The following is a 20110-nucleotide window of genomic DNA, read 5'->3' as shown; positions in this document are numbered from 1 at the left end:
CACAAAGCTTTTGAACAGCATAACAATTATTTCATTGTTTAAATTGTCATTGTTCATTGTGTTAATTGTACATACAAGCCTATCACAAATAAAATAGGAAGCAATCCCAACCACGAATTTTGCTTTCAAGGAAACCTTCACAATTTTGGAAATAAAACAATCCATACTGAATGGAGTTTAATCAGGCTCCTCAGGAGCTAAAGGAATGGTGAAATTCCTCAGGGAGAGGCCAATTCTGCCCCCAGCGCAGCGATGTGAATCCAAAGTGACTGCACATCGTCTGGAGCACGAGTCACTCTGCATGAGCTGAGCACTGGCTTCTCCTCCTTCCAAATTCTCCCAGACACCAAACTAATGAGGTACAAAGAGTGTGATGTGCTCTGCAACAGCTCAGCTCAGCACGAGCAGCGAGCAAAGGGAGCGTTAACGGAACAACAGGAAACGTGAGACCAGCAAAGAGCTTTAACACAAGCTGCAACCATCATAAATCAAACTCTGCTTTGAACATTTGTCGTAGGCTGCAGTTCTGAAATCGTCACAATATTAGACATAAAATGCTGTGAAAAGGAAGCAGAACTCACCCTTGTTTAACCTTGTGACACAGCATGGCACCAGGAATTCCTTGCCTAAGCAATGTTTTAGAGAATGCTTTCCCTGCAGGCTTTACCTGCAATGTGGACAGCACCTTAGTTGGTATTTTCACTGATTGCCAAGCTGTCCATACAAACTGAAATGTGGTACTAAAAGCACATCTTTGGCTTCTCAGCCCTTCAGGGATTACATGAACATAGATTTACACTGAAAGGGTAAAGAACACGAGCATCGGAATCTGTTCTGCAATGTCACTGGGTCACTCCAAATGGAATCTGTTCTGCAATGCCAATGGGTCACTCCAAATGGAATCTGTTCTCTAATGTCACTGGGTCACTCCAAATGGAATCTGTTCTGCAATGCCAATGGGTCACTCCAAATGGAATCTGTTCTCTAATGTCACTGGGTCACTCCAAATGGAATCTGTTCTGCAATGTCACTGGGTCACTCCAAATGGAATCTGTTCTGCAATGTCACTGGGTCACTCCAAATGGAATCTGTTCTGCAATGCCAATGGGTCACTCCAAATGGAATCTGTTCTGCAATGTCACTGGGTCACTCCAAATGGAATCTGTTCTGCAATGTCACTGGGTCACTCCAAATGGAATCTGTTCTCTAATGTCACTGGGTCACTCCAAATGGAATCTGTTCTGCAATGTCACTGGGTCACTCCAAATGGAATCTGTTCTGCAATGCCAATGGGTCACTCCAAATGGAATCTGTTCTGCAACGTCACTGGGTCACTCCAAATGGAATCTGTTCTGCAATGTCACTGGGTCACTCCAAATGGAATCTGTTCTGCAATGTCACTGGATTGCTCCAAATGGAATCTGTCCTGCAATGTCACTGGGTCATTCCAAATGGAATCTGTTCTCTAATGTCACTGGGTCACTCCAAATGGAATCTGTTCTGCAATGTCACTGGATTGCTCCAAATGGAATCTGTCCTGCAATGTCACTGGGTCACTCCAAATGGAATCTGTTCTGCAATGCCAATGGGTCACTCCAAAACCTCCCCCTGGGAACAGTATTTCCCCAGCCTAGGTCTGTTTATCAGAGTCCAGGGGGAATTTTGAAGCCTGATAACTTGAAGTAAATGAGAAGAGGGAAAGACTGGTAAATGATCAAAATTAATCTGTGTCAGTCTCTAAGCACAAATAGCATTTTGCTTCTCTGAAGGGTCAAGGATTAATTCCATTTCAAAGCACATAATTGCAACCTCTTCTGTTTCTTGAGGACATTCACAATGTAGTAGAGATTTTCCAAAAATATTAGCTAGCCTTTCTAAAATTGTGCCTATAATGTATTTTAAAAAGCATTATGTTAGCTGTCTCTAAACATATCTCTGCATCTTTTTATACTCATGCCTTAATAGGCAACTGCCAAGTGAGTACCAATTAGCTGCTCAAAAGTATATAAGGATTAACAGTCCTTAAACTAGAGGCATATTCCAGAAATCAAAACTGCAGGAAAGCCATTTAATCCAACAGAAATTGTACAGAGGCACAGGATCTGGCCAAAATATGAACCTTCATCAGGAAAAAGTACAGAACAGGCCTCCTGAAAGTCTGTATATATTAACAGGACCATGAGAAGGTTTTCTCCTCAGATTTTCCTAAGCGAAGTTATCAAAAGGTTACAATTTAAGGCCAAATTCCCTTGAGAAGAAAAATAAATCTACCAAAATAGCTGCAAACACATCCCATGGATTAAAGGTTATATAAAAAGCCAACAGGTCAGAAATACCTCTCTTCCTCCTCTCCTTCCACAATTCCATCTAATTAGATTGAATGCCTTTTTATTTTGTTCAGTGCAGAGAATTTCTGAAATCCCAGTTTAATCAAGCCTGAGTCCTACCACTCCTCTGAGGCACCATTTCCTTCAAAGCCATAAACTTCAGCTGAGGTTGTGTTCATTTTACAGTATTTTTCCCCCCTTGAATTAATAATAACAACAAAAATCGAATCATATCCCAGCGTCTCACCTACACTTTATTAAAGCACTTAATTTCTGATCCTTTAAATATTCTCCTTTATGCCCAGGCCTCTCTCATTTGTTACTGACAGAGACATTTGGAGCAGGTGAGCAGCAGGAGGATGCTGAGGCTGTGATACCATTCCCAAGGACCCCAGGAACCACACAAAAGCAAACTTGCTGTTCCCTCAAAGCGAGGGCCAAGTTTTGACTTTGATTGTGGCTGCACAACCCCAAAGACAGGGGCTGAAGTCTGGCTTTTTGCATTTGATTGGAATGCTAGCAGTGTTACAGCTGTTTCCATCAGAGCTGCCTCTGGCCAGAAGAGGCACTGGGCTGTACAAAGTTATAAAGTCCTTTTTCAGTGTCACAGGAGGGCTCAGACAGGAGCTGATTTTGGTTCATTAAAAAGGCCCCAATACTGGGCACTAAAGATGTTCCTTAACCTAAGCAGACAGGGACCCTTATCAAGGTAAAACAGGACCTGCTTAACAGAAAACCAGAAAATTCAAACTGGAAAGCAGCAGCTTTTAATTACCAAGGTGACAGTCAACAAAAACAAGCTTTGCCCTTTTAAAGGTGATGAAAAGAAGGAGAATGTGCAGCACCGGACTCAGTACAAAGGTGAAACAATGGATAAAGGTCTAAATGCATGTTTACATGATAAATAGAGAGACTAGAGGGCTTACAGGCTGTTACAACAGTAAATTTGGTTAGTGGCTTAAAGACCTGAATTCTGGACAGCAGTGTCACCTCCCTGTGTGTCCAGGGCCGGGAAACAAAGGCAGGGCCCAGCAAAGCCTCAGCCAGCTCCATGCACTCCTGCCAGGGTGTCCTGTTGGCTTCCAAAAGCAATGGCCACCTCTCTGGGGACTGCTTTCTTCTCCCACTCTTCTGCTGCTCCTGCCTTCCCCTCCCAGAGAAATAAATAAAAGAGGTCTTTGTCATGGAAACTGTGCAGCTCCTCACACAGGCAGCCTCCCAGCGAGAACTGCCTCTGAACAAGATGCCCACCAGATACTCCCAGGAAAGTCCCAAGGGAAATAAATATTGAATTACTTGGATGCTTTAACTCAAGTCTCAGTAGCCAGTGTGTCAAAAATGATATCCAATCAGCTCAGCTCCCAAAGCTTGCAAGAGCATGTGAAAAAAACAGCTGTGTGAAAAGGGACTGTTTTCCAAAAAATGGAAGTTTGGCCTGCTTGGAATATGTCTGATTTAACAGAATGCCCTGCACATCATCTTCTGGGGCCACCAGCTGTGGAGAGTGGATATTGTGATATTATCCAGCTCTGAAACAATGTAAGAGGAATTTAATTTTAGAAGGCAGATATGGACTGTTCTGTATATACAGGAAGCATGAAAGCATTATTTGGGAATGATAAAAACTGTCTTTCAAGAGAGCACTCTGTGCAGTCCTGGGGAAGGGAGAATGCAGCTCAGTGCTGTGATCAATGAAAATCTTAACAACAATCCAATCAATGGGAATCTCTTTGGAAAGGACATCAGGACATGCTTGTTTGTCTCAGGGAAAGGCTGGGCTGATTTGGCTGCTTCTCCACAAAGCCCTGACATTTCTGATGCCCTAACTCAATCTTAGCCTTCTGACACGAAATTCCTGCTGCACTCAGGACTGCCACCCTATTTCCTAGGGCTTTATGGGGTTTCTTTGCTCTTTCAACAAAATTCAGGCTGGGCTCTAATGTACAAAAATGTGAAAGAACCTGATATCTGTAGAACTGTTTCAGGATAGTTTTAAAGCAATCTTAAGTTCTGCATCGTGGACATGGGTTTGGAGTGAATGATGAACTTCCAGATGTTCACGACTGATCTGAAAGTGACTTTGAATTTCAACACAAAGCAGTTCTGCCACCAGAAGATAACACAGAGAAATGGAATATATACAGGGGAACAGAAATTCTGAATTCATCAACTTCACCCACTTCTGTTGTAATAGTAACATCAGCATCCCTGAACTCCAGACAAGATCTTATCCACTGAGCTGGGAGCATTTTGGTTCTTAAATTTAAAACCAGATGCTTCCAAAAACCCAGCCTTCATCTAAAGAGGGAAGAAATGTGTTGCTAAACAGATGTATGAATGCAATGTTATCTTAAAAGCAGGAAAATAATCAGCCAAGATAAGGATGTTCCTACATCACATATTCACTAATTATGACATGCTTCCATGTTTTATTTTAACTACGTGGAAACAAAAGCTATTTTAATTAAAGAGAAGACAGCTACACAAGCTAGAACTGGAAAGTGAAATGCCTTAAGCAGTTCTTTGGAGGACTTCACAATGTCTGACAATTGCAATCTATTAGCTACCCCTCTCTCCACAGAGATCATGATTAGCCAGCAAACTTGCCCTTTCAATTCACTCAAAGCTTCAATCTATTCCATCTGTGCTCTCTGAACCTCTCATTTCCAATAGGTTCAGGGTAATTCAGAGCAGCCAGGGAGGCTGACAAGCTCTGCCTTTCTTTCACATCCTCAGGGCTACATGCTGACACCTTGGAATGAATTTAGAAATAAATACAATATCACTGCTTTCACACAACATCATCATTGCTTTGAATTCCATTAAGGAAGCACACAGGTGTAATTAGGAATTGGGCAGTGACTCGAACAGCCCTTGCCCTCATGCTGGTCTCACCATTCCACTGTAATGGAATAAAACCCTCCTGTGAGCTCGCAGCTGGACCCAAAGGCTGAGTGCCTCAAGAATCCAGATGGACAGAAAAGGCAACTGTGATGCAGATCAGGGGGCGTTGTAAGGGTCCTTGCACCTCACCACACTCTGAGCAGCAGTGGCACCTGTGGCACAGCTACAGCTCCCACAGGGAATTTGTCTGCTGGGAGGGATTCTGGGGGTGGCAGAGAGGCAGGAAGCCCACACGAGATCTGATGGGCATTAGGACTTAACCAGCTCAGTTCAGGAGGGAGGGAACACCCAAGTGGTGAAGAGCTGGGAAGTGTCTGGGTGACAGGCAGGTGTGAGGGGTCCCATCCAAGAGCAGTCTGTAGTGCTGAACACTGCACTGGGAGCCAGTGTCTCTGCTCTGTAGCTGCAGTGGGATGTTGGCTTGCTGGGGACTATCGGCTGCAAAGGCAATTAGAAATACACCAAGTGATCACTGCCAAGCTTCTTTCCATTTGGCCTGGTGTCTATGCTTGAACAACAGCTAAGGTTGAACATCACCTGGCTCCATAAGCATGCTGTCTGCAAGGGAGTGAGAATGAAAAGGCCTGGGAACAGATTACTGGATGTACAGTTTGGTGCTACAAACAGAAAGCATTCACTGCAGCCCCGATGAAGGCACTCAGCCCTTTTTCATCTGAGATCTGGTGAGCGTGTGGCCTCGGGGTGAGATTGTTCACAGTCCCATCTCTGTTGGAAAGCTTTTCTTTTTGCTCCGTTAGTTTTCCATCAGATCAAGGAGCTCAACCACCTCAGTAGGCAACTGCAGTATTACTGGAGCTGGTGCTTGCAAAGAAAACCCCAACCTCTATAAATGAGGAAAAAATATTAGTTTTCAGCTGTCTCTGTGAGCTCCCTGCATGGCTCATTACTCAACTGCAGAAATGCCAATGCCACACAGGAAAGAGATTGCAGAAGCCCCAGCTGAGGCTGACTGCTGTGAGCAGCTCTACCATCCATGCTCCTTTTCAGAGCAGATTCAGCCCAGTAAAGAATTATTATAATTTTTTTTTTCCTGTTTCCAGCTTACAGTCTAGGTTTAAGTGAACAAAATCCGACCCACAAAATACAGGAAAGCACCACTGGTCAACTACTGCACCTGCACTATCCCTGTAAAGTGGGTTTTTTTTAATTTCCAGGAGAAGGTCTGTCAGAACCATTTTCTACAGCCAAATTACAAAAATCCTGAACATTGTATCTGTGAAGTTAGGCCTTGACTCCTGAAGGCTTATTGTTCCCAGCTGTGTTTTCACAGCACTTAGCAGAGTTTTCCCAGCAATGCTGTGTGGTTTCATTATCTCCTCTGGCGCTGCCTGGCATCTCCAGGAGCACACAATGCAGCGTTTCTCTGGCCCAGCTGATGCCTACTCATGCAGGGCAGAAGGCAAGTTCTACTGGGAGAGCTGAGAACAAAACTAAACCCTTCCCAGTATCACCCTCGGCCAGCAGGTCAAGGGAACACACTCAGAGGATCTGAAAGTGTGAGAGCTTCCATTATGCAAAGGCCAGAATGTGCAGAGAGACTTTTTACTACTGCAAAGAAGAGGTGAGAATGACGAAGCTTGCATGCATGTGAGAATATCTTACTGCAAAGACAAAAGGAGTTATTTTCAACGACTGAATGCAGAGGAGCACCTGAGCATCAGCTGTTCTGGTTTTCCTTTCCGGGGGGTGAAATAAAGTACAAACCATTTCACATGAGATTATTGAGAAAAAAAGCAAAGCTATCTTAGCTGCTGCAACTTGCAGTCAGCATAAGCAAAATTAAGATTTATTTATTCCATGAAAATTTATGGTAGTTTAATATTTGTCTTAGTCTGAAACTTAAGCGTAAAGAAGGGATTGTGTCTTCTTAATTTAAATTCCTTTAATGAATGTGAGGGCAACTCTGCAGTTTGGTAGAATACAAGTTTCATTGGATAAGATCAAGTATTTGTTTAACTGAACCCATCAGACCTCCTGGGATGGCTCTGGTGAGGGGCTGTGCACACCCTGTGTGCCTGGAGCAGCTCACAGAGCACAGCTATTCTGATTTTCTCTATCCCATCCTCACTATCAGTTCTTACTCTGCAGAGTACCACCACAACACAGAGCTCAATCTTTATTTCTTCTTCTTGTCTTCCAACTTCCATAAATTTCTTCTGGCTTGCCCTCAATCTTAATTTTCTGGGCTCCCAGCCTAGAGTTTCAATTATTTTCTGATAACTTGTATAGGTCAGTACTAAAGTTCAATGTCATCTCTAAATCTAAGATTATATATGGTCTGTTTTCTTCCATGATTCCTTCTGTTCATCCCAGTGCTGAAAACAAGGCTTGGTATTGGAAAGAGAACAGCAGCAGCACTGACCTATAAATAAGGGGGCAGGAGAAAGTGCAGGAATTATGGAGGGATTCACTTGTTGAGTGTCTGAGAGAAACATTGATTCAGAAATTGGAGAAGAAAATGACGAGGTACTGGAAGTGCCATTTGCTGAGGCCCAGTCAGATTTAGACTGAAGGAATATAATGATCAGCCCTTCCTAAGACAGATGTCAGAGAAGGACAAAAGATAACTGAGACTGCCACAACAATTCCACAGAGGAGATTTTGATCGTTTCCTGTTTGTAGGAAGAAGATAGAACAAGGGAGAGAATGTGTAGTGCTTGTGACAAATTGATCAAAGTGGCAGCAAACATCTGCAACAAGTCAGAGGGAGGCCCAAAAGGGAACGCTGCAGAGTCAGCACAGATGTGAGGATTAGAGGGCTGCTCTTCTCAGGCGGAAAGCAAACGAGAATGCACTTGTTAGGAAAAAAGGATGGCTTTGGCACTTCACAGCATGAACTGAGACACTGGAAAAGCCCTCTGACACCAAGTAACATCCTGCAGGACTCTTTCAGCATTTGGGGGAGACTTTTCTTCATCCCTTGATCTTCACTGTCTCCCAGCAACTTTCCAGACAAGTTGGAGGCCATAAGTACCTAAGGGCTGGGAGAGTGAACTGCCTGAGAAATGATCATCTGACCCACTGCAACTGCTGGCATCCTGCAAGCTCTGGGAATGCTCCCCTCTGCACCTAAACCCGAATTCACTGCTCCTCACTTGGGCTGCCAAAGCCCAAAGCTGGCAGCACTGCAGATCAGATATGCTGCCAAAGTCATCCTTCTCTTCTGGAGCTGCTGAAAGGAGAACAGTTGAAGAGAATTTCCTCATGAACCATCATTTTATTATTATTGATGCAATTTGACTATTTGATGAGAACCTATAATGCACACACAGACATTCTAAGCACCAAACTATAAATACAGGAACAGAGGTCTGCTATATTTAGTATTCTCCACTTACAAGCATTTCTCTTTCTTCAGGGTGTGATCCAAACCAAACTCATAATTCTGACAGGAATAGATGAAAGGATGAAAGGAGCACATGACTGCATAGAAATAGAACAAAACCAAACAAATACATGCTTCACCAGTGATTATTGTACCATTACTCTGATCTACTGCTGCTCAGATAAAGAGGCTAAATAAAAAGGCAGGCAAAGCCCCAGTTGATGCTGATACTTGTATTGTAAACTGTTGCAGCTGAAACAGCAGGGAGCATCTTCAGCAATATCCAAAGTTATGACAGGACAAATGGGGAAAAAAGGTAACAGCAGCAGCAAACACCTGTGGAAGATCACAGATCTTAAGTATTTACCTTAGCTTTACACAAATGAATAATTAAGAACAATAAAGGAGCACTGAGATACCACTCAAAACATCAGCCTGGTGGACAGCATTGACAAGGAAATGCCACCTTCCTTGTCAAGGGAATTCAGAGTGATATTTTCTTTGTATTTTTTATCAGATGAAATTGGTTCCAAGTCAGACTCCATCTAATTTGGAATGAAAGAACCTAAAGGCTAATGAACAGGATTTTGTCTGATTCTCTGTGTGTTCATACAGGTTAGCTCAGAAGTCAGAAGAATCCATTTCTTTTGACTCCTTCAACTTCCATGTCCCATCAATAACACAGGGACCAGCCAAGAGTCCCTTTCACCATCTCATTACCACCACTGCCCACCATGTTCACAACTTAACAGACTGAAGGAGCCTAAAATAAACCCCAAAGACTTGAAGGGGCAAAGAAGGAATGAAATATTTCTAAGATCTGTACCATCTGCCAAAAAAACTACTTTTTCATAAGTGGTTTGTTGCATTGTTAATACAGACACTGAAAGTAGTTTATTTAATAGTTTATTAACACAGAATACAACAGAAATAAATACAAAACCATCTTTATGACATCTTCTTATAAAAAGCGTTTTATGCTCCCTTTACCATGCTGCTGTTTGAAAAGGCTTAGATAGTATATTCATTGTAACATCAGGGGATGGCATCTACTCCATCCCTTGGAATATTTTAATCACACATATGCTTTCATCATATCTTTATTCTTTTCCTTACCCCACTCTTCTTTTCTATTCTTACAGGCCTCTGAGCAGCTCATGTTGTCCAGCAATCAGAATGTCACGTTCCAATTTTTAACACAGATGCTAGAAATTAATTATTTTCATGTGGTAAAATATACAGCAGATGCTGTATAGCTGCAAGTAAACCAAATTCTGTTCTGAACACCTTGTATGTTGAGCAGACAAGACAGTTTAAAAAAAGGGAAAGCAGGGAACTGGAGTGGTTTTTCAAAGGTTACAGAAAGCCACTGGATACCCTCACTCCTAAATCACCATCATGAACCACTACATTCCCCTGGTCTCATAAAGAAGAGAACTCTAACAAGGTAAAATGACTGCATTTTTGTAAAAGGATAATAATGCCTGACTTAAAAAAACAGGATGGTAAATAATGCCTTATAAGGTCATTGACAGTAATAAACCAGTACTATTAGAAGGCCACTCCAAGCTAGCAGTCATTTTTCCACTTTAGAGCCTATCAAACTGAGATATTTCTGCTCCACAAAATATCAAACAGTATGAAATCCTCAATTTTGTTGGAGATGCCAATGTTCGTGTGTGGCTTGTCTGAAGAGATTTTGTTTATTTTTAAAAACACGGAGCGTGCTGCCAGGGCTGTAGTACAGCCTGGCTCAGTGGAAACCCATTAAAACCACTTTGCTGGGCAGATGGTGTCAGAGAGTCAGGAGCACAGAACAGAATCCCACTGTGCACAAGTGTTCAGTATGCAAGAAATCATCTCCTATCAGACAGTGCTGCAGGGGACACAGGCAGCCACAGAGGAGAGCAGAGCACAGCAAAGGCAGGGTAGGCTCACAACCCAGAAATGTGGAAAAGGATACGGAACAAGGGAGCACGAACTGCAGAACCTTCTTGGCCCCTTTTGCATGTGCTCCTTCCAGAGAAGGAAGGACAAGTGTGTTCAGTGGTTCCAGTGGCCAATTCTGTAGGTGAGCACAGCACCTAACAAACTCTGGGTTAAACAGATCCTAGACAGAACACACACAGGGAAAATGAGTGTAACAGGATTCCCTGTACTCTGCACCACACGTGGCAGTGAACTTGCAGTGTGTGGGCACTCTTTCCTCTGCTGGGCACAATCAGCTGCTCGGTTCTGCCCCAAGTCCTGTATTGAGAAGCACATCAAGAGATCCTTCTTCATCTGCAGAGCTACAGACTTGTGACCCTGAGCAAACTGGATCCTATTCTTATTTCTGAGAACAAGGTAAGGATGACAGCAGTGTGACTGCAGGTACATGGTGTATTTACAGATTTATCACACTGCAAAGTTTTGCAGAGCTGAATGGTTCTTTCAACAGTAGCTCAAAACACAGTCTACAGAAACAACATCAAGCAGGAAAACCTGACAATATACCCACTGCTGGCAGCAAAGTAGGAAGTTAAATGTAGGAATCTGACACACACAGACAAGAAAGATAACTACCCCATGTGTAGCAGCAAATCAGAATTAACCAAGCAAGGCTGATTACATTAGGACAGAGATGCAACACTAAAGGATAAATACAGATATTGCAAATGTAAGCAGATGCAAATCACCATTATTTTCATGAAGACAAGTAGAATGAGTCACCATGGCTCAGCAGAAAATGGAGGATACAATTATGTGCTAATCCAGAATCTTTAGTACAGGAGTGGTTTGAACACTAAATGGGATTGCTTCTTCCCTCTATTGTGCATTAGGTCAATATTCAGAGACAGTACTAGTTACCTCTGCCAGCTTTGGGTTCCTCCTCTTGCACAATGAATTTACATAATGTTTACTGAAGACATAAAACTACACTGTTAAAAATATAAATAAAAAGCAAGTGATGTTGAAGGCCCACAAAATTCAAAGTTTTGAGACCATTCAGCATTAGATGAGACTGCACTCTGTGACTTGGATGATTTTTTTAGCGTGCAGGACATGCAGAGTCATCTGTGTGATTATCTGGACATCTGCCTTGCTCCTCAGCAAGAGATCTGCAGACTGTCTGCTCAACAGTCTGCCTCTCTGAAAGCAAACACTTCAAAGGACACGATGTGGAGCATCCTGGTGCAGCTGGAGAGGAGCTCCTGTTGCTCCTCAGTCCATCTCAAAGCTGTGTCCCCCAAGGGTAAAGAGTGTGTTGACATCTTTCCACACCTCTGCTTGTGGTGCTTGTTATTATTACCCCTGCTGCTTTTTTATACATACCCAGCTAACTGATTTCCTCTGTTGTTTTTGTAAGAGCTACCTTATTCACTATCCTTCCCACAGTTTAGAATCTGCAAGGTCATTTTCAGATGTGGGTCTGTTTTGCTTATGAACCATTACCACAGTAAATTTCTGAGACACTTCTACCAAAACATCCTTGTAGCAAAGTCTTAATTTGCAAATAAAACCCCAAATAACTAGACAAACCAAACCAATTCAAAGTAACTTTAAAAACAGAGCCAGATGGGCCTGAGAGAAGGTGAAGTGACTACAGGAGGAGGAAAGAAGCCTTCTGATTCATAAATCTGGGAAAATATGGCAACATTGATGACTCTCCTACCAACCTTTTATACACTGCTTGTACAAGAAACCCAAGTGCATTTTGCTGAGCCACTTCCAGGGAGACAATTGTCTGCAGCACAGAAAACTCTCTCAAGGATTCCTTCTTGATGCAAAACCCCCATCAGTAGGGCTGTGAGAACAAGCAAGCGTTCTCTGTGTGCAGAGGGAAGCTCCAAGGCAGTTATTGACCCCAGAGTGCAGATCCATAAGCCAGTGGCAGGGTTGTCCTGCTCTGCTGCTGAACCACTGCTCAGGGTGATTCCAACAGCCTCTGCTGCCCTGGATCACAAACACACCAGCAGCGCCTGGAGCACAGGGCAGCACCAAGCAGCCCACAGCAGCACTTCAACTACCACAGCTAGTGCCACTACACTGGTTTTCTCTTTCAAGGAAAAAAGCCATCTGACCTCCCGAAAGAAATCCAGAGCATCTTACACAGTGCCCTGGTTTTGGTATTGTCACAAAGGTCTTTGTTTACAAGCAGGCACAAATTGGGATGCAGTCTGAAAGCAGCCTTGTTACTTCCATTTCCTCCCCTCGTTTTTTTCTCCCTTGCACGCAGAAGGTTTCTGGCACTGGTTTCACAACACTGCTCAGATGTTCTATGAATCACCACCGGTGTGTGGGCTACAGGCTGAAAAATACCACTCCAGAAAACGCTGTCTAGTCTGAATTGAGGCCTGCTGAAAGCACTGAAATGCCCTGACTGACTGCAGTGGGCTCAATAGCAGGGTGCAACTCCTTCCACCACAGAGCTGTGAGTTCCACCCTCCCCTGGGTCCAGTTTAAGGCACAGGACCAAAGCAGGAAATGGAAGTTTGCATGGGTACCACACAGGCTGTGCTCTGCAAGATGAACAGTTTCAATCCCTTGGCTCTGTGGGGCCATCCGACCAACACCTTACACCGGAATTAAGTCTATTCAATAAAAGAAGAAATCAGGGACATGAAGAGGCCAATCCTCGTTCTGCAGTGAACTGTGCCCACATTTCAACCCCAGGGCAAAGTAGCCTAAGATCCTCAAACATGCACTTTAAACTGCTCATGATAATTAGTGTTATCTACATGTCTCGGACCTACTTAAAATCCACTTCATTTGGAGCTGCCATTAATAATGCAGCAGGCAATACTACAAAGGCTGGTGAAAACCAAGTAATTTAATGTACCACTTTATAAACCAAACTTGTGATGAATCTCAGCTGCCTCTTCAGCTTCCCTGCAATCAATCTGTCTGCAGTCATGTTTATGTATCCCAGGACCCGTGACAGACTGCCACTAGACTTGGCATCCACAACCACCTCAGGAGCTTGATTTAATGTGAATGCAGCATGAAAAATCAGATTATCTTTTGATTCTCTCCTTTATTAAATAAAACTGATCTTTATTGAATAAAGCTGCTTTTATTAATACCTAAAACATTGGTTGGTGTCACAGAGCCTGCCTGTCCTAAGGAACTAATAAAAGGAAAGACAGAAGTAAAAAATGAGAACATTACAGGGAAATATTAGAAACCAAATCACATTAAGCCAGTATTGCAGCTGACAAATAAAACACAGGTCTAGCTGTGGAATTTTTTGTTCAGTCTGAATTTATTATTTTTACTGAAAGAAAAGGAATCAGAATGGGGTTTTTCCCACAAATACTTTTTGGCAAGAAACACAGCAAGAGTGAAAAAGTGGAAGTGGTGTACCCCTTCCCTTTTGGTGTATCAAACAACTTCAAGTTCAATGCAGCTGGGACAAAGCACAGAAACTCTGGGTTTAAGGAAACTTCTTGATCTTAAAGCTGGAAATTTATTTAATTTAATTTAATAAATTTATTTATTTAATTTATTTTGGGGGTTTTACGGAAAACTTTTGGGGTTTTTGTCCATAAGCAGAGCTCACAGGAAAAGCTCCTACTGACCACACGTGTACTTTATGCTCACGTGAAAGCAGCAAGCACCACATTTTCCATCCAGACCAGCTGCACAGCTGGAGCTGATGCCAGAAATGGGCCTGTCCACAAGGAACACCAGCACCGTTACTGTGAGGAGGAGAATGTGTCCCTCATCAACACGATCACAATCAGTCAACATGAACTGTCATTCAACCCTGAACTCTTGTCTAGCCACCACCAAGAAGGAGTGGAAGGAAAATACATCTCACAAATTACATAATCTTTGATTTTAATCCCATATACAGAATTATAACCCATTACTAATTTACTACCACTTTTCTAGAGGAATGAACCAAAACTAGACATTTGGGGGTTTGGTTTCCTTGTTTTCCCACACTCACTTTGCCTTAACAGGAGATTTGCATCACTGCACATGTGCTCTGCACATCTCTAGCTATGGGGAACACCCTGAGGGGATACAAGGAAATCCTGCCTAATACACTTGCCAAGCCTCCATTTCAATTAAATTGAGAGAAAAAGAAAATCAAACCAGCAGCTCTATGGCCTGAAATATCATTAGAGAGCAACTTGCAGGAAGATTTCTGCCCAGGATGACACAGAAGAACACAAAATGCTCAGCAGAAGACAAGCAGAACAAGTCACTAAAATATTCACTTGGTTTTTACTGTCAACTTAAACTTGAAATTTGAAATCAATGAAATCCGGTTTTATATGGAGACATTCATAATGAAAAAGGCTCCTCAATCTTTAGTTTCATAGTATAAATCCCAAAAGTGTTTGGCATCTTATGGGAGATGCTGTTTTTATTCTAGACTTAAGCCCGGCATGGAACCTGGAGCTCAAATAAAATATTGAAGTTCCTATTGTACTCCAGTGGAGCTGATGAATTTCCATTTAAACAAGAGAACAAAATGCCCACATTATTGTGCCTCTTGCATATAGTTTGTTTTCATTAACAACAGCTGGACCTGGTTATTTTTTGACTGAAGACTTCCCAAGAACTTCTTCCCACCTTTGATAGCAAACAGCAAAACACTGAACTGACTGAGGGCCAGCATTGGCCTCCTAGGACTGACTCAGGAAAACCCTGCTGAGGACAAAGCTGTGAAGTGCAGTTACAGAGCATAATCACCCCTGCCCTGACACATGCATCTGCTGTGAGACCGAGAGTGCGTTAACACACGTGGATTCTGTCAGCACTGACAAGCTGGCCTGGTAGGATCTTTAGCTCATTATTGAAAACATTTCATTTCTCAGGCTGGAGCTCTGCATTTTACAAGATAAAAGCACAGCAAAATCACAATAGTATTCTCAAGTCTTCAACATTATTACCTGAAAGATTTGGAAACGGTGCAGTACAAGGTGTGTTGCCATGGTTCTGAGTAATAAGCAGCAGCCCTATCCACAATAGACAGCTGATTGCTCTTGCATGTTAAAAGCTTTTGTATCTCCTTAGGAAAACTTTGTCATCGTGTATAAATGAGAGAGTTTTTCTATTAGCAACAGAAAAGCATCAAAGAAACATGCCCTGTAGTAGTAATCATGCCTGATGTATTTTTTGTCTGCTCATCTTACTGCGTGGAGGGGGTGGGAATCAACCTTTTACACTGTGAAGTTCATACCATAAATCTCTGGAACACTCTGGTCTTTCCAGTGTGTCAAGGCATAGCAGTGCAGATGGAGTCTGTCACCAAAGAGAAAATAAACAATTGCACTAAGGGCAGATATCTGTGTCACGGAACAGCAGAGTCCTGGCACTCCCACAGCAGTGGTGTCTTGGACACCCGACGTGCATGATCCATAGCACAGCTAACAGCAGTGCTTCTGCTGGGATCTCCTGATCTCAGCTGTCATGGAATCACACATTCTTTAGGCTGGAAGGACCCCAAGACCATTGAATGCCACTGCTAAGCTAGCACTGCTCCGTTCACCCCTGACCCTATCTACAGTCCCTTAAATCCCTCCAGGGATGGGGACTCCACCACTTCCCTGGGCACCTGTGCCAGGGCTTGACAACCCCTTTGGAGAAGCAATTTTTCCTAATACATCTTTCAAAAGAGATGTAAGTAACATTTCAGAATGAAATCACATATGAATGCTATAATTGCTGAGTTGGCAATAAAGAAATGCTGTAAAACTGAAATGCCATTTATTCCAGTCCTGGAATAAACTGCATTCTCAGTCCAACACTATGTGAATACAGTGTTAGGGCAGCAAACTCAAACACAGCAAAAACCAGGGAATGAAATGAAGTTCATACTCTTACTGCACTGTGAGCCTATCCAAAGTACTGATGATATTGCTTATAACAAAATACATCATTTACAGCCTAGCTGGGCAATCACAAGCTACTGGTGTGCAATGTGAATGAAGCAATCTCTTGAAAAGACTCTGAATTCTAATCCCTGCTGCTAATGCATTTCCAATTGCAACTTTAGAACAGGACTTACGTAGGCAGCGCATTTAGGAACATTTGAGAAGTTTTATAATTTTGTTCCTTTCTTTCTTTACCTGTTCTAAGGAAAAAAGGAGGAGAATGGAATTTGATACAGGGAAGCATCACAGAGATACAGAGCTATGTATTCTGCCTTCTGTCATAAATTCAGTTGTGGATACAAACTAATTAGTAAAAATAACTCACTAATGAAAAAGAAAAGTGCTGATCTCTGGAAGTGTAAAAGGGCATTAAGAATAAGTAATATATTTTTTTAATAGGGATATTTATAAGCAGGACTCTTTACCAGCATGTTTGCAGAATCACAGATTAATGCATATGCTTTGATTCCCCTCTGAAGACTAAACCACATGAAAACTTTGTTTTCCTGCCAAAATATAACTGCTGATGCACAGTATCTGCTCGGTAGATATGTATACTTCTCCTAATTTATATTTCACAGGAATGCTCAGAATCATCTAAATTAAGTATTGCAAAAAGTGCATTCACCTTTTGGCTGAGGCCATTGAAGGAAACTTTGAAGTTCCGAGGAAGCTTTAAATGCACACAAAGATATGTGCACTGCCTGTGTGCTGGTTTTCTGATTGCTACTGTAAACAAGCTCAAGGGCTCCAAGAAGGAATCACTGAGTTGGGTGAAGTCATGCCATCAGGACATTCCAATTCTCTTCAGCATGCAGGATATCAGGCACCTGCTACAGCATCTCATCAAAGCTTTGAAATGTTTCACTGTGTACCTGTTTCTTTGGTCCAGTAAAACACTGCCAGTCAGTCTGAGATACAGAAATTTTAATCTGAAAAATGGCACAGAAGATAACAGTGGGGCAACCAAGTCCAACAGCTTGTACCTCCGGGGATTTCAGACTGCCATACCACAAACCCCTCGTAATCCAAAGCAGAGCTAAGCTCAGCAGCAGCATCTTCTACCCCACCTAAAGTACAGTAAGGAGGTACCAGATGCCTCAGGAAACTGCCAGACTGTTTGTCATGGTCAGCCAAGGAAAGATCCTTCCACTCAGGCTTTCCCATCGCATCCTCTGTGGTTTTGACTAGCACATGGCTTCCCCCAAGTCTTTCCGTCTTGAATCGTATCAGCACTCAAGGCACTACAGACAGAGGGGAGAAGGGCTGGCTGTGCAAAATAAGAAACAAGATGCAGTGAAACAGAAGAGATTAAGACTTACCTTTGGAAAAAACTGCTGCCAGGCTCAAGAGGAGAGGCGACAACAGATGCCCCATATTGCTAATCCCGGAAGCACACATCCTACGGTTTGTGGAGCACTTAGGGATCAGTTTCACACACTTGGTAGTCAAAATCAAAACCGTTCAGCTGGAGAAGCTACATTTTCAGAAAAGGTCATCTGGAAAGCGCAAAAGGGATTTCCTTCGCAGAGAAGACTTACTTCTTTAGCGTTAACCCTCCCCCTTCCTCCCTCCTTTCTTCAAAACAGATGATGCCGTGAGAAAGCACCGCTCTCCCGCAATGAATAGAAAGCAGTCCGTTTGGGTTCAGATGCCGGCGGGAGCCGCAGCCGCCCGAGGCGGGCGAGCAGCGCGGTGCCCCGCAGCCCCGTGGCCGTGCCGGGCGCTGGCGGGGCCGGGCTCGGGGCAGCGCCCGCCGCGGGATGCGCTTCACACGCCCGGCGCCCGCATCGCGGCGAGCAGCGCGGCGGCGCCCGGGCGGCACCAAAGTTTTCCTTTAGGCGATGATGATCCGCCCTGGAATCGTCCACACGCGCGGGGCTTGGCGGTGCGCGCTCTTTTTTCCTCTCGCTCTTTTTCAAGTTCCCGATTTCCTCATTGACCTGTCTGACTCTCTGCGCGGGAGGGAGATCACGGGGAGGAGGTGACGGCGCTCGGGGCTGCCGGGGCCGGCGGCGGCGGCCGGCGCGCACCTCCCGCCCCCGCGGCCCGGCCCGCCCGCCCGCGCCGGCCCCGCCGCATCCCGCGGGCTGCTCGGGTACCGGGCTGAGCCGCCGCCGAGAACAACAACACGGCACGGCCAAACAAATAAATAAATAACGCCGAGCCAAGCCCCGCCTCACCCCCGGCGGCCCGGCAGCCCCAATCCCCGGGCAGCGGGGCGCGGAGCGGGGCGGAGCGGGGCGGGCCGGGGATGCGCGGACCGGCCCCTGCCCGGTTCCTGCCCGGTTCCTGCCCCCTCGGCCCGAGCGCGGCGGGAGATAGCAGCAGCACCGATGCCGGGGCTGGAACCCGCCTCATCCGCGGCGGGCAGCGCCGGGCACAGCGCCGGGCACAGACCCGGGCACAGAGCCGGGCACAGAGCTGGGCACAGGGCCGGGCACAGAGCCGGGCACAGCGCCGGGCACAGAGCCGGGCACAGAGCCGGGCACAGGGCCGGGCACAGCGCCGGGCACAGCGCCGGGCACAGGGCCGGGCACAGAGCCGGGCACAGAGCTGGGCACAGGGCCGGGCACAGCGCCGGGCACAGAGCCGGGCACAGCGCCGGGCACAGAGCTGGGCACAGACCCGGGCACAGCGCCGGGCACAGATCCGGGCACAGCGCCGGGCACAGAGCCGGGCACAGCGCCGGGCACAGAGCCGGGCACAGAGCCGGGCACAGCGCCGGGCACAGCGCCGGGCACAGCGCCGGGCACAGACCCGGGCACAGCGCCGGGCACAGAGCCGGGCACAGCGCCGGGCACAGAGCCGGGCACAGCGCCGGGCACAGAGCCGGGCACAGCGCCGGGCACAGCGCCGGGCACAGCGCCGGGCAGCGGCCGCTCCGGAGCACGGGCAGGCAGAGCATCCCGAGCATCCCCGAGCGGCCGCCCGGACGGACACGCACCCAAGCACCCGCGGCATCCCTGCGCTGCCAGCAGCGACATGAGCGTGCTGCTGCACGTGGCGAGGCTTGGGCTCCTTCCCTCGTCCCACTTTGCCGTGTTTTCAGCTCTCCCCAAGCCCCTGCAACAGTCGTGAGCCAAATCAAGTTCGGTGCAGGCGGAATAGGGAAATAATGTGAGGAGCATGTACTGGAATACTTCGTACATGTTGCAAAAAAACATCAGCAAAAATACCGACATTTGGTCTAAAATAGTCTCCAAAAGCGCTGGGGGAAAATAACTGACCTCAGGTTTTCCATTACAGAGGGTGTCAATACTAACCCAAGCATTTGGTCAAACTTAAAAATAAGATCTATATTACTCTTGGCAGATAGAAATGCAGCAAAATGCAATTTACCACAGCCAAAGCAAAACAAAGCAAAACAAAACAAAACAAGAAGTAGCTACAAGAATTTATAGTCATTTTCTTCCTTCGTGGAGTACATGTTTGGGAGCAATAAAAACATTTGTCTGTATATCAACATCCACAACACTGGAGCTGTAAATAGTTAATCAAAATAAACTTTGCACACTGTTTGCCAACACTGAGAAGTACACGATTAGCCATGCAGTGAGAAAAGGCTGCATTTTGTGTGGTGGTGTGAATTCATTTTAGAGGTTCATGTCAGCTTTGGAAGGATTCCCAGCTCCTGAGAGGCTCCCCAGAGCAGGAATGAA

General features: G+C 45.0%; 1 protein-coding gene across 1 annotated transcript in view; it reads right to left on the bottom strand.

Moving 5' to 3' along the window:
- TMEM132D (transmembrane protein 132D) overlaps window positions 1-18578 on the bottom strand; it is a 195659-nt gene extending 177081 nt beyond the window's left edge. Inside the window, exon 1 of the mRNA XM_071444941.1 lies at window positions 17771-18578. Coding sequence (XP_071301042.1) covers window positions 17771-17849 — 79 coding nt within the window. The 5' untranslated portion in view covers window positions 17850-18578. The remainder of the gene's footprint in view (window positions 1-17770) is intronic.
- Between the last annotated feature and the right edge of the window lie 1532 nt (window positions 18579-20110).

Source organism: Agelaius tricolor, unplaced genomic scaffold (assembly GCF_023055355.1).
Source record: "Agelaius tricolor isolate 1412-34295 unplaced genomic scaffold, bAgeTri1.0.p SCAF_20, whole genome shotgun sequence".
In the NCBI taxonomy this organism is placed as follows: Eukaryota; Metazoa; Chordata; class Aves; order Passeriformes; family Icteridae; genus Agelaius; species Agelaius tricolor.
The sequence above is the reverse complement of the archived record's forward strand: the minus strand, read 5'-3'. Positions and strand labels throughout refer to the sequence as shown.